Raw genomic sequence first — 16,347 nt, 5'->3', positions numbered from 1 at the left:
ACAAAGTTCGGCAAATTTTGTTTTCTAGAAATTGATCAATTTGGTTCCAGTCATATTTTTCATACTTTTGTATGTTTTCTTAACTTACTTGCATGTAGCACACAACTAAATCGGTAATTTATAATTGCGTAATTTACATTTCCATGTAATAGTTTTCTTAGTAATGTAGGAAACCTTAGGCCTATTTTTAGTTCATTTACTTTAGACATATTTGTAAAAGGCTGTTTGTTTTCTAAATAAAAAAAAAAAAAAAAAAAAACATGGCAGAATCTGCGAGCAATAAATGTCTGCTTGTAATAAACTCGTTGTGACTCTGTGTTAAGGCGAGATCCGCTCAGAAGAGAAGTTTGGTGCGCCCAAACTGTACTTTTCTTTATATTAGTGCCTTCTACATATTATTATTTTACATAACCATTATATTAGATACTATTTAAGCACACGTGAACACATTGAAAGAATAAAATACAAATAAAAAAGTATGATGCAAAGCTAAATAATTTATGGGTGTAAAAAGTTCAAGAAAATTTGCGTTTCTTCTGTGAACATCTGTGCGAAACGCATACCGGAATTGATTTACCCAATGTCCCGGTAGATGGCGCTGTTACCTCCGTCAACTAGCGAACGTTAGTTCAACGTAGTTGTATTAAGGTGTTTGAGAACGTCTTTATGTCGCAGGTATTGGCCCCCCTGCTTCCGTTTTCCACAAGAGAGCTCCGAGTAGAAAATTGCTTTGGGCAGTCTCTCATTCTCCATACGCACGACATGGCCACACCACCTTAGCTGATGCTTCATGATCAGTGCTTCAATACCAGGCATCCCAAACAGCAGGCAGGCAGGTTCTCAAACGCCACCTCGTCGCTTGCGGGATATCGACTGACTGCTGGGAGGGCATTGCATTGCAAAGATCGGAATGGCGTTCTAGTGTTCAAAAGAAAGTAGCTCAATTTGAGCAGCAGCGTCTGGAAGACCTAGATGCTAAGCGTCATATCCGCAAGACGCGACCTAAGCCCTCCTACACATACACCCGCAACTCGACTGGACAACTCCATTGCGCATCGTGTGACCGCATCTTCAAAACAAAGTTTGGTTTTGCGAGCCACATAAGGGCATTTCATAATCCGGACAAGAATTGTTGATGGAGTCGCCATTGCCGGATACGGCAAGGAAGGAGTATTAAGGTGTTAAACTTTTCTTGTAATTTTTCTGTGGATTTGTGTGTGGAGATTGTTACTCGTAGAATAAATGTACGTCTGTTTATTATTAAACACGGTATTTTTTCTTGCTTCCCCTTCGAGACCGAAGTGCAAAACACATCATTACATCATGAAAGTTAATGATTTAGGTACATTTCACTTATGCATTCAACTTTCAATAAGTACCTACTAGATGTGAACTAACATGCCTAATTGCCTAGTCACAACATACATCGTCTGCAATAGCCGCATCGTCTGATGATGACTAGCGGCCCGATTCGAAGAATGACATACGATAACGATAAGTTCTCATTTAGATATCGTTTGTATGTCGTATAATTGACAGAAGCAGCTCGATTCGGGCAACCAATGTCACTTTGACGTTAGAAATATCGTAGATAGATCTTATTGGGATCATAACGGACTCGAAATAAAACTCAATTTTGACATGTCGTGTAGGTATAGATCTTTTAAAGATCTTTCCAAGATCTTAAAGTTGTCTTACTTAATCTTCGAATCGGGTCGTAGGTGTGAACTATGATGTCTAATTGCCTATAGGTTGCGTGAAAATCATGCTTCAATGTCCATTTAGCTTAAGATATCCATCAATACACATCTTAAGCTAAAGAGTAAGTCGCATAATTTTAACTCATATAAAAAAAGTTTTAGTCCTATCGATCGATATTAATTAAGTCGTTCATCGATTCTTTTCAGAACTTTCTTTTTACATAACTACCCCTATAGTTTGGCAAAGGAATATTTTCTTAATAATAATAGATTCGGCTTAGTGGATAATGTGTCCGACTATAAATCCGGAGGTCCTGGGTTTAAATCCTGGCTCGTACTAATGACTTTTCGGAACTTATGTACGAAATATCATTAATATCGTGAGGAAACCTGCATCGTGCGAAGAAATTCAAAGATGCATGTGAAGTCCCCAATCCGCGTCGGGCTAGCGGTGGAATAGCCCAAGCCTTTTCTTTTCTCGCACTTTATTTAAGTGTATCACCTATAGAAATAATTTATATGAAATAATTTTCATAATTATTATGAATTTAGTGTGTTTTTTTACACTAAATTGTCAGACACAATGAACTAAAAAAAAACTCATATTACTTAGCAGGAACTTTATTATGAAGTAAATATTTCCAAGCTCTATTTTGCCTTTTCAAGACTCCACTGAACGTTATTCGCCTTAAGTAGGCACTTAATAGTTTTACGGTTATGACAGGACAGCACTAATAATAATTATTACGCACTATACACTTGATGTTTCTACGTTATTAGATTTATTATTTGGACACGCTGGACAGAGTGCAAGCGTTTGTTTTGTTAACCGATTTATAGTAGTAGTAGTAAAAGTTATAATATTTTACAGTACATATGGTGCTACTTTACCGCAATAGTGCGAAAATTAGCATATTACGTTACTGTGTCGAACATTTAAAGGGCCATATGCACTGTAAAACGTTGTACGATACATGTGCAAATAGGTCATTCGCAACTCGTGTCGATTTAAAACACTCCCTTTGGTCGTGTTTTAACTTGTCGCCACTTGTTTCGAATTTCCTATTTTTCGCACTTGTATCGTAATGTACTATTACAGTACACATGGTACTAATTTACCGCCCTAGTGCGGTAACTAGCAGTATAAATGTATGCGTATGTCCAAAATGTACAGGGCCATGTATGCTGTAAAACTAAAACGTTGTACCTACAATACACGTGCGAAAAGGTAATTCGCAACTTGTGTCGATTTAAAACACGTCGGACGTGTTTTAATTTATCGTCATTCATTACGAATTTCCTACTTTTTGCACTTGTATCCTGTTGTACTACATTTACAAGGAGGCAAAGTTGTTGTTTAATCACTCGGTTAATACTCGAGCAAGCGAAAAGTGGAATCTTGAGCGTTGCAAGGGTTTCAACGCACGAGGGGTAAGCAAACTTTGCTTCCAAATGAAACACAACATTTTTCACCACACGAACACGAGGAACATAGTAACTGTAAAATATTACGAATCAAATGCAAATGATGATTTTGAATGATAAATATTTAATAACGTTAATTTGGATTTGATTTGGTTTCATTTTGTTTGATATTAGTATTTTCCTCGCGTTGGTGTGGTGAAAATTTTTGTGTTTCACTCTGTAGCAAAATTGTTTAACCCTCGTGCCTTGAAACCTCGCAACGCTCAAGACTCCACTATTAGAATTACTCGCTAAACTCGTGGTTCAATCTCGGAAACTTTCGCATGCTCGGGTATCAATATTGGCACGAGTTGTTAAACAACAACTTTGCTTCTTGTATAACAAATAACTATTGTTGTATAATAAGCCAATTTAAGACATAAACACAGAATATTTTCACAAAAGCTAACTTATCCCTGTAAGGGATCTGAACCGATTAACCTTTCAGCAGTTGAGAATTGGCTACTTGACTGTTTTTTGTAAATAATGTCAAACGATCTTGATTTTTCTGAGGATCAAATGTCTATATAGGACTCACGGCATTTAAGCAACACAAAGGTCAGAAATGATAAGGTGATGTGACGTAGTCTGTCCTAAATGTATGGAAGATCAAGGAAATTGCCATTTTGTCCCTCAAATATTGCGTTTATGTGTATAGTTGTCATACAATTTATTTTTCAATAAAATGTAAGGAATCGAATGGTACTATTTTCTTTTCTATTTTTGAAAGACAAAAAAAAAATTTTTTTTTTGAGACTTCTGAGCCATGTATTTTTTTATAATCTGAATAAAAAAAAAAAAATTCCACTTTTTTATAATAGATGGGTCATTTTCTATCCATTTAACTAAATTTTGTTATACTATTCAACATGTGTCAAGTACCCAATTTGAGCCTTTGATATTTTACCCCCTCTGTAAAAACGGGGATACTTCATAAGTTTATTTTGTGTATTAACATAATTGTTTTTGTCTCCATATCGGTGCCAATTCTATTACAGATATATACATGACATAAACCTGCTCGATAAACATAACTTTCGGCAATGCAGAGTAAAAAATACAGATAGATTAAATACCCGTCACAAACTTGACACGTCAAAAGCAGAAGCGCTAACGCTGAAAAATATTGCCTCGAATAGAATTTGACAATACCTAGAATTCTATTGAAGTTTGAAAAAAGAACGTAACAGTGTTGCCGGCGAATTCGATTTCTAAATTGCTGTTCCTTTCATGTCACTGAAATAAAATGTCAAATGCATGATCAAATGTTAACAGCTATTACAATATTTTGATTATACGCAGTCTAGATCAAAAGATATTGATAGTCTATTAAGAGGAAAGGGGATCACTTTCCCATACAAATTTAGTCCTTATTTTTCCCCCTGGATTGACATGGAAAATATTTTATATAAGGTATGTGTAAATGGGCCTTGTTGCCTGAAACAAATTTTATAATAAATAAAAACTCAACGAAGCATTAGATTTAAATTAAAAGTTTCATTTCTCCACTAACTAAAGATTGTCTGGAAGAGATCGCTCTGTAGCGATAAAGCTGCCTGTTGTTTACCTCTATCTTCATGTATTATATGTGTTCCCGTGAACAGGCAGATGCAGAGAAACGTGACCCCCCTGCATAGACGGATTGTATGCAGGGGGGTCACGTTTCTCTGCATCTGATTGTACATTTATTCTGAGGTGCAATAAAGAGGATTTGTATTGTATTTTTATTTTTACATAGTTTTAGCTTATTAAGCTTATATCTCGGTCTACAGCCCACATAGCCACTATTTAGTTTAATACTATGACCGTTATCTTCGATATAACATTTTTAATATTAAAGGAATGTCTCGATGTTCTCAGAATCAATAATACTTAGAGCCTGGTATTTCCTTTATCAAATGGCGTTCGTCCCATCATAATAACAGTATATCGAGGTCAAAGTTTCGAGATCTCAGTCCCGTAAACATATTTTATTTGGCTTTCGGACCTCCGTCTATTTGAGGGTGTTTTTCCAACGTTTAACATATGCAGGGTGATTTTTTTTTAAATCAGTATTACACATAATTATTATACTTAACATACTCGTAATAAATAGCATTTTTATTTATTTATTCAAAGTTAGGCGTGCGGGAAAGTAGCACCATACCTATCTACTGTAAATATTTTAATTTGTACTTAGAGTAACTTCAACTTCAACTTCAACTTCAACTTCAAAGACACAACAACAAAGTAACAAAGTGTATTTTATTCCTCAGGTGTACATCGTGTTAACGTTCCTGTCGGGGGTACTATATTTCCTGTCGACGGCCATCAACCCCTTCCTCTACAACATCATGTCCAATAAATTCAGAAATGCCTTCAAGGTAAGCGGATAGATCAACTAATTTACCCATCATTGTCTATTGTTGGCTTTGAGCCAAGTGTCTTGCACGGAAACCATGAGCTCGATTCGGATTTAAGAACTTGATACGGTTTTGATATTATTTTATGGAGAATAATATTATGAAAATGGCTGCCGCTGATTGATGCGTGCGAAATGATGTAACAATCAATCAATCAATATTTACTTGCAGATAAAACATTATACAATGCATTCAAATACAATTTTTATCGAACATTACACCACTGGTAATGTCAAAATTAATAATTAAGAATCTTCTTCTTCCTCGCGTTGTCCCGGCATTTTGCCACGGCTCAAGAGAGCCTGGGGTCCGCTTGACAACTAATCCCAAGATTTGGCGTAGGCACTAGTTTTTACGAAAGCGACTGCCATCTGACCTTCCAACCCAGAGGGTAAACTAGGCCTTGTTAGGATTAGTCCGGTTTCCTCACGATGTTTTCCTTCACCGAAAAGCGACTGGTAAATATCAAATGATATTTCGTACATAAGTTCCGAAAAACTCATTGGTACGAGCCGGGGTTTGAACCCGCGACCTCCGGATTGCAAGTCGCACGCTCTTACCGCTAGGCCACCAGCGCTTTTGATAATTAAGAATCATAAGTAAGAATAATAAATTAAGAATAACAATCCATTACAATCAAATCGTACGTGAGACAATGATTTATAACTTAAGATAGGTTATAGGCGTTCCAAAATTGAAGCGCTTACCTTGTGACAAATTGTACAAGTTGCTTTTAGTCACACCTGGGCAAGCGAGAAATGTGCACGTGCTAACGTGATTCCGCACATCGAAAGAGAAAGAGACAAGCTTATGTTTAACAACGAGTATGACAAAGGTGGATGGGATGCGAAAAGTAATCAAAAACAACAGATTTCTTCGTGGGTATATAAATAAATATGGAAGTATTTTTGTGCCCATCGTCAAGACAATCGTCAAGGTTATATCAAAACCAGTTCAAACCCAAATTGTTAAATTAGAATCGGCCTTCAAGTACAGTAAGGAGGTGTAAGCACCGATATATATATACTTACTACCAAAAATTACGTTAATAATTTTTTTTTTCTTTTTTTTTTTTATGTCTTTTACAAAAAATCATGTAAAATTAAAACTATAATTGTTTGACTTAAAATGTATTATTTTTAAAACATTTACCTTTGGCTTTGAAGGCTTTTCACTTCAAGAGGTGTCGGTTACGTTAACGGTAACAGTGTCGCAATTTCAATGGTTTTTCCCATCTAAAAAAACGACCAACGTCCATAAGAAGCTTTCACTTTAATTATTGATTTTGGCATATTTTATGTCAAAATATACTTCATAACTACGCTTATAAAAGTAACTTATAGTAATTGTTGCGAATGCAACTTATTATTATATACAAATGTTCCCAATGCAGTAGCTAAACGCAGCCGTTGGGCTCGGCTAGTATCCAGTGGCTTTTCAAAAGCACCATTAGGAGCGCTCCACATATTCTGTATCGCGGCCAATTAGAAGCATCTAAATTTAAACCACCTTTAATTTGTACTGATAAAATATTGCAAAATCACTCTTTCATCATCCTCCATACTATCAACACCCACTTTCTACATTTAACCGTTTTGGCAAGAACCCTTGTAAACCAGTACCTTTTGGAAGATTATACCTAACACTTCATTATAAATTGAAGTTTTATTTGAGTCGTCGAGATCCTGACCTGCACGGCGGCTTCATAATATAGATAGAATTTCAAATAAACAGTTTTTAAATTAAGTTTAGATCCCCAAATTTTAATAATTTATTTATTTCCAACGGTTATTGAGATACAAGAAAATTGGTTCATAATTGAAGTAACGACTCAAAACAGCGGGGAGCCCCTTAAACGGATCTCCACTATTTTTGTCACACCTTGTATTTTTGATGGGATTGCATTTCAGAAGCAGATGTTAATATTTACAAAACTGTCAGCCCTATTATAAACAGCTAAATAGCTGTAATCATTAAAGATAAAAGCCGAATGTTCAGATCATAAAACGTTCGTAAAAATATTGGTTTTGCTCGGAAAGTTTTCATGAGAATCATCATTTTTCTTTGTGCTTTTAGGTTAGAGTAGAGGACGCCTTAATGTTTCAATTGCTGAATGTTTACATTTCCCTTCCTTATATCTTGTGCTTTGAAGTGTTTTAGTGTTTGGTATTAAAGTTTATTATTACAATAAAACGGCTATAAATCTGTAATACTTGATTATGATTTTAACAAATTGTTTTCGAAAGAATTCCACAATGAAAACATTTGGATTCGCTTCAGCGTTATTTAGAGAATATATGTTTTAGTTTTGCCGCTTAGCTTATTATATTACCTACTTGCGTGAACTTCAAGATTTTTTATGTGAGGGGTCATCCATTAATTACATCACACGAAATTCTAGGTTTTTTGACCCCTCCCCCCTCCTTGTCACACTTGGTCACATTTAGCAAACCCCTTCCCTCCTGGTGTGACGTCACATTTTTGGCAATTTTTTTCAACAAAATCTGCCAATCGAATTAATATTTTATTAAAATATTTTTGGCAAAAGAAATATTAGTAATTATAACACAAAACCGATTAGGAAAGAAAATTAATCGCATAAAACGATTATCGTTCCAAAAACTCGTTATTTAATTGTTCAGCGAATAAAAATAAATTAAATACTGATGAAGTTAAAGTGACGTCACAAAGTTTGTGACTCCCCCCCTCCCCCTTGTCACATTTTCTTGACCCCCTCCCTCCCCCTAAACGTGTGATGTAATTAATGGATAACCCCTGATTAGTAAGTTTCTTTTTATTTAAATTTAAAATAAAAACTCTGATATTATTTTACTTTAATTTAGTAAGGTTTTTCCACTGACAATTTATACGATTTATGTCATTGACATATATCCAAGAACGAATTCGAGCCAATCGTGCAGTCTAATGCAACTAGTTGCGACTAATCGCGCGCGTGATGCGAACTCGTCGACCAATCGCGTTGCGGCGTTAGACTGCACGATTGGCTTTAATTCGTGTGCGTGACACCGCTCTACTGGCTCCATTCTTATTGCCCGTAAGGCCCGTCCTTAGATATATATGTCAATGATTTTTGTACATTTTCCACACAACAGTACCCCTAGTGTAAATATTTTCGACAGCGAAACGTTACGTACGCGTTTGCGTTAAGTCTCATTTTGTATGGGTTTTTGAACAGCGCGCCAAGCGGGACGTTTTGGAAAGTCAAAAATCTCATACAAAATGACACTTAACGCAAACGCGTACGTAACGTTTCGCTGTCGAAAATATTTACACTAGAGGTACAGATCTATTAATTAGTTTTCATAAAGGTTAAATTTCAAAAACGACTACAGCAATACAGCGATTAGCAATGGAAAATGGACGATGAAAATATATATTTTCTTAATAAATTACGTTGCTGTCGTTGACGTATTGTCGCTTGGAGGATTTAACAACCGGGGTCGCCTTTAAGAGCTTAACCCTCTGTCGAAAACTTCGGCCAATGGTTATATGTATTGTATGGATTGACGTTTATCTGAATCTATCTAAATATCTGATATTCAGATATAACTTTAATAATGGTTAGAATTACAAGAGTCAATATCAGTAAAGGTAGCAATATTTAAATAAAACCGGTCAAGTACGAATTTGTTTAACTCACGCACCGAGGGTTACGTACTAACTTTCAATTTTCTCAATTTACTATAATCACGAAAGACTTTTGACCAGAAATATGCTTAGCATAATTGTGTACAGCGCCATCTATCCGCCAATTGGCTAAATAATTTACGCCAACTGTAATGTATAGGGACCGTGCGCGTTGGAGGGTCTGCCATCTTGTGGCCTGAATCGGAACAATAAACATGTAAATTTACACGTCACGTGTTTTGTTGTGCATGGTAGGTTCTGCCATCTTGTGGGCTACATTGGAACAATAAACATCACATTTACGCCTCGCGCCAAAAATCTGACGGCTCCTGTGCTGCCTCCTATAGTTCATGCACGCTCCCTATGTTGGTTCAGGGATAATTCTTTTTCATGTGAACGGATTTCAACAATTTCTGTTTTATTTTAAAGAATGTGTTTTTAGTGTAATCTCGAGTACATTTCAAGTATAATAAACACCCGCAGACAGGGGATTAAATTTCAAATGAATCCAAAAATGTTACGATACGATTAAATTACGTACAAATAGCCATACATTTGATGTGCCCCTCCCCCGAAAAAATCGTTAAAAGTACAGACAGCGTTTCCAGCTGATTAAATGATTTCTAAACAGGCCCATTTATCACATAAATGTACGAATACTTCTATAACGAGTTTTGGATTCACATTTTTATGCAAAAAAGATTAAAATTTACGTCTACACCTAACTTTGTTAACGATCTAAAGACGAATTTAATTGGCTTAAACAAACTAACGAGCACGGATTAATACAATAAAATAAAATAAAATATACAATTATAATATACAATTAAAATTAAGGCTAATTATATAGGTGCAGCGGGGAAACCTTGCTCATACAGTAGCAGGTTGTATACACTGCTTTAACAATACTGTTCGCCGATTCGCTCACTCTCCCGACAAACGACCAGTGCCTTTTACGCATTATAGCGTAAAAGTCATCTACTCAGTACCCCTAGTGTAAATAAATTCGATTTCGAAACGTGACGTACGCGTTTGCGTTTAGTCTCATTTTGTATTGGATTTAGAAAGAGCGCGCCAAGCGGAACGTTTTGGAAACTCAAAATCCTATACAAAATGAGACTTAACGCAAACGCGTTCGTCACGTTATGATGTCGATCAAAGTTACACTAGGGGTACTGTTCTAATTCGTACATTTATGTGTTAATAGTCTGTGAGATCTAAGGTCGCACATTTTACATATGACAACGCCCGTAGAACCGTTCTACGTTCTACGTTCTACTAGAACGTAAACGTGAACCCCTTGGAATTATAAATAAAATCCCGTAATGATTGGATTGGTCATATACTTAAAAACAAGATTTAGCTTTTCTTTAATATAACTTATGTTAATTTTTTTAGATATTAATTTTTTTTTTATACTACGTCGGTGGCTAACAAGCATACGGCCCGCCTGATGGTAAGCAGTCTCCGTAGACTATGTACGCCTGCAACTCCAGAGGAGTTACATGCGCGTTGCCTACCCTAAAGCGCCCCCTCGTTGAGGTCTGGCAACCTTACTCACCGGCAGGAACACAACACTATGAGTAGGGTCTAGTGTTATTTGGCTACGGTTTTCTGTAAGGTGGAGGTACTTCCCCAGTTGGGCTCTGCTCTAGATAAATAATTAATAAATAATTTAAGATAGTAATTTATAATATAAGGCAAACAGTTACCTATAATGTCTTTTATTTTTTAAAAGCAGTGCTGTGGTCGAGTCTTTCGTTTCGATATATATGACATTTTCGTTAGTTGATAAAAATAATGAACGATACATTTAAAACAAAAACAAAACGACTATAAAGTGTGTGGGTTTCATTCGACACCCACACACTTCCTTAGGTGAGGGTGTGAGAGGTCTCTTCCGCGTCCCTGCTGTGGAGACTGTCCACCGTGTGGGGCGGTCATACGCCGACGTTTTGGGGACGACTGTGCGATCAGAGGGCCTATACCGCGAACCACGTTTGACGTGTTGCCTCTCTGTCGCACTTGTAAATTCGTACGTAAGCGTGACAGGGAGACAACACGTCGAACGTGGTTCGCGGTAGGCCCTCTGGTGTCAGCCAGCTCTCTCACTCAGTCTCTTTCACTCTTGGTTGGTCTTAACACGGGTAAAGGAGATAGCATTATGATCTCAGTCACGTTAGTTTTGCGGCAAGTATAGCTAAGACGACAATCGTTTACGCCGTAGCGAAGGAAACGCTAATGTCTCTATCACTCTTAGTGCGATAGAGAGAGAGGCGTTTCGTTCGTTACGGCGCAAATGATAGTCATCAATGACCAGGCCCCTTGTTCAGACGCATCCAAAGTGACGTCACGGACAGCCGATTGCCTCCGAAATTCGAAGATCGGCGACGAACTGAAGTAACAACCACGGCAACCTTAAGTTGTTCGATGTAGAATCAGCGTGGACACTAATTTTTATTCTATTAGCTTATTCTATTTATTCATTGAAAATCAGTTGAACACAAGCACGCAATTTTACTTCAACTTCAACTTCAACATTTATTCAGCAAATAGGCCACAAGGGCACTTTTACACGTCGACATGGAATTTACATACAAACAAAAACAAGCACATCAACAATTAAGTATAAAATACAATTACAAAAATAATATATAATAATAATAAAAAAAAACAGATACAAAAAAAAATCTAAAATTATTTAGAGGTGTAAATATCTCTAAATGTCATAACTAAATGACTTTTATCAAATTATCCTTAGAGTTGTATAGTCTCTAAGAGTCAAAATTCCGTATAATTAAAACATTCATTAGGATAGAAGAAACATACGACAACCGAATGAGGTGTCTCACCGTAATTATATACTCAATAAAGTTAGCCTAAACAGTACCCCTAGTGTAAATTTTATCGACATCATAACGTGACGAACGCGTTTGCGTTAAGTCTCATTTTGTATAGGATTTTGAGTTTCCAAAACGTCCCGCTTGGCGCGCTCTTTCTAAATCCAATACAAAATGAGACTAAACGCAAACGCGTACGTCACGTTTCGAAATCGAATTTATTTACACTAGGGATATTGTCTCCACAAACAGCACCCGTTCACGAGTATGACGCGTACTGTAATTCAATTCTAAAAAAGAAAAATATGTGTATAACTTTTTTTTTTATACTACGTCGGTGGCAATCAAGCATACGGCCCGCCTGATGGTAAGCAGTGTCCGTAGCCTATGTACGCCTGCAACTCCACATACATACATAGGAGTTACATGCGCGTTGCCGACCCTAAACCCGCCCCCCCCCTCGTTGAGCTCTGGCCACCTTACTCACCGGCAGGAACACAACACTATGAGTAGGGTCTAGTGTTATTTGGCTGCTGTTTTCTGTAAGGTGGAGGTACTTCCCCAGTTGGGCTCTGCTCTAGATCTGGAATGACATCCACTGGCTGTGCCCTACCACACAAAGTGACTTAACTTTGAATAAGTTTGAATAAAGTCCTCATTGAAGATGCGCTTAGGCATCCCTGCACTACCTAGAAAGGAGCTTAGGCCTCAACAAACCCCAGGGTTCTGAGCTAATAAAAAAAAGATGCAGATAAATTGCAAACGTCATCAGGGTCGGTATGTTTGTAAATGTGTATAATAAATCTATGTTTTTGGCGTATTTCAATTTTAAAACCATTTTGCTTAATTTTAATGAGCGTTTGAAAACTTTAAAATGTTAATAATTTATCGCATTTGCATACAAAACTAGCGATTTAAATGTACGACGGCAATCACTTATGCAAATTGAGGGTTCGTGTCATAACGAGCTACATTCGATTAATATTGTACTTTGGAACGATATGCTAAACCTCGATAAAACAAAATCTTTAGGAACAAATTAAATTTTTAAATTGTTACTATATAAGGTGCTAACATATTAGTTAACGATATTTTAAGATACGGCCCGATTCGAAAAATTATTAAGACAAGTTTAAGATCTTCTAAAGATCGATTACTAAACGACGTGTCAAAATTGACGTTTATTTCGATTCCGCTGTGATCCCAATAAGATCTATTTACGATATTTCTTACGTCCAAGTGACATTGGTTGCCCGAATCGAGCTGCTTCTGTCAATTATACGACGATATCTAGAGAGAAATTATCTAAACCAGAACTTATTTTATCTTTACGATATATATAATATCCTCGTAAGGCCCAAGGTCCTACCTATAGGACTTATTCAGTTCGATGAATTTTAAATCATATTCAATTAGGACAGAGTTGCATTTGTTTTGTTTCGTGCAATTTTCAAACAAAATAAAATCTACTGTATTCCGTGCACTATAGGTTCAAATTCCAGTGGCAAATTTTGGATTTTTCATTTCTATGGCTGGGCCTTAAGAGGATAAATAAATATTTATAAATACTTAAATACATAGAAAACACCCATGACTCAGGAACAAATATCCATGCTCATCACACGAATAAATGCCCTTACCAGGATTTGAACCCGGGACCATCAGCTTCATAGGCAGGGTCACTACCCACTAGGCCAGACCGGTCGTCATACATTTAACTGACAAAATGTTAAACTATGGATTGTACGAAAGTATGCCATTTAATGTTATTTATTGTAATGTATGTAGTATGCCATTATGTCGTTTTGTTTGTCTCATTGTGTTGGCTAGAAGTCTGAAATGAATGTTATTTTATTTTATTTCATTTATTTACATACTTAGGGAGGGGACACATTTTTTTTGGAGCGATTATGAAAAAAAAAATCACGTCTTTTTTTTTTATACCACGACGGTGGCAAACAAGCATACGGCCCGCCTGATGGTAAGCAGTCACCGTAGCCTATGGACGCCTGCAACACCAGAGGCATTACATGCGCGTTGCCGACCCTATATACGTCTTGCCCTGCTTCAGCTCTACATAACATTGTAACCTAAGTACTGATGAAAGCCCATCACACAAATAAATTCCCTAACCGGGATTCGAACCCAGGACCGTCTACTTCAGGCAGGGTCACTATCTACTAGACCAGACTGGTCGTCAACATTTCTTACTTATTTTATTACCAAACAATTTTTTTTTTTTCTATTTATTCCATTCATACGGCCTATTATAATAATATATTAATATAATGGTTGTGTCAAACATCTCGTGAACGGATTCGGAAACCGTTACCGGGACAGGAGGTGTTAAAAATATGTTTTCCTCGACTACATTTATAGAGCGACATTCGAGCGAGCATAAATATGATTAAGCTTAGATATTAATTTTACATTATAATGGCCGTGGTTTGGGTTTCGTACAATTGCGTGACTTTCGTTTGCCATATTAAGCCCCATTTAGACGGATCAAGAACTTGCACGCCATATTCCATACATTGTTAACTACAGAGTACATTGTACAATGAAATCAGTCGATCGACCAAATGTTCATGTAAGTTCTTGATCCATCTGGGGCTTAACGAAAGAAATGCAACACAAATGCGATAACAAATCACTAAGTAAATTGCCAGTATTTATCCTCAGTGCAAATTCATCTTACAAATAAGTGCTAACTATTACACTGAGAATTTTACCTAGAAATCGCGTTTCCAATTTAATATTTGTCTTATTTTAGGTCTATCAGAGAGCAAATCGCTTATTTTAACGCAAAATATAAAATAATATAAAAGTGATATATTATTAATTTTATTATGTGTAAGTGAAATTGTCGGGTATAGTTTAAAATGTCGTCGTCGTCGACAGATTAGCGTTGGTCTCCAAGTTCATTCGCCTAGTAATGTGCAAGTGCAAAACTTAAAGAACATTTTTCATCCATTTCATTTTCATTGATGACTGCGGTCAATCGGTCTGGCCTAGTGGACAGTGACCCAGGGATACTTCTTATGAAAAGGTAAACGCATTAATTTGTGTGATGAACACAGATATTTGTTCCTGAGTCAGTCTCAATTTTCTATGCATATATTTAAGTATGTATTTATCTATATACGTATGTATATCGTTTGCTTAGTTTGGGGCTAGGTCGATCTGTGTGAGATGTCCCCAAAAAAATATTATTCTCAAAATTTCCGAGAATTTCTGGAAACTTCCATGAGATAAATATCATGCTAGTTTCCACTTAGAAAGTTCCCGTTCAGATTACGTTCTCTGTTGACGACTGTTTTATTTAATATTTACGTTACTCATTGCCATCTATTTCGAATCGAAACTAACTGTAAGAAGGTCTGGTAATAAACGTGCAAAAAAAAATACTAATAAGTACATTTCTTGGAAATTGAAATTTTTTAAAATTCTCTATGGCACTCTAGATTCGCCCAGATATCAAATGTTGATAAATATCAGATTTCTATACTTCGAATACCTCTCATGTTGGCTTTACTAACCTTGCTTAGATAAGATCTATACATATTCATGCCCAGGATTCGGAACGGTGAAAATAGAAAATAGATTTCCTTTGGCAGTATTATTCTCTGCCAAGCCTTGACGCTGAATGCCGGAGATGCGTTGAACCCTAAATCACCTTCGACAAAACTGTAATTCTAAGCCTAGATACCCGTTACGGATAGAGGATGAATGGTAAATATCTACAAATATACTTTAAGCGTTTGTATTTTTACCTTTTTGCTACATATTTGCGTTTTACCTCCGTAACTCGAAATCTCTTTAAGACAAAACAAAACCTCTCTAAAATTATACACTCTATAAGATGAAAACGCGTTTACATGATCTTTTTATAGTTTCCCTTGAGATTTCGGGTTGAGTTACATTGCGGAGCATCGAGGTTACAACCAATTCTGGCCGACCGATCAAATACCGCAATGTAATGAAACTCGCATGCAAGTTATCGCACCGTGTAAATGAGCCCTTTTGCTATCGAGGTTCTACTGTATCTTCAAGGTAATTTGCACATCTTTGCCGCCACCTTCTTCTTCTTCCTCGCGTTGTCCCGGCATTTTGCCACAGCTCACGGGATAGCCTGGGGGTCCGCTTGGAAACTAATCCCGAGAATTGGCGTAGGCACTAGTTATTACGAAAGCGACTGCCATCTGACCTTTCAACCCAGAGGGTAAACTAGAGGCCTTATTGGGATTAGCCCGGTTTCCTCACGATGTTTTCCTTCACCGAAAAGCGACTGGT

At 36.7% G+C, this 16,347-nt stretch overlaps 1 protein-coding gene across 2 annotated transcripts in view; it reads left to right on the top strand.

Annotated features, from left to right (window-relative positions):
• The window catches only part of LOC133515458 (pyrokinin-1 receptor-like), a 185,802-nt gene that overhangs the window by 111,162 nt on the left and 58,293 nt on the right, over window positions 1-16,347 (top strand). For both annotated transcript variants that reach the window (XM_061848010.1, XM_061848011.1), the window contains exon 4: window positions 5,420-5,527. In XM_061848010.1, the coding sequence (XP_061703994.1) occupies window positions 5,420-5,527 (108 nt within the window). The remainder of the gene's footprint in view (window positions 1-5,419; window positions 5,528-16,347) is intronic.

Source organism: Cydia pomonella, chromosome 2 (assembly GCF_033807575.1).
Source record: "Cydia pomonella isolate Wapato2018A chromosome 2, ilCydPomo1, whole genome shotgun sequence".
Lineage (NCBI taxonomy): Eukaryota > Metazoa > Arthropoda > Insecta > Lepidoptera > Tortricidae > Cydia > Cydia pomonella.
The sequence above is the reverse complement of the archived record's forward strand: the minus strand, read 5'-3'. Positions and strand labels throughout refer to the sequence as shown.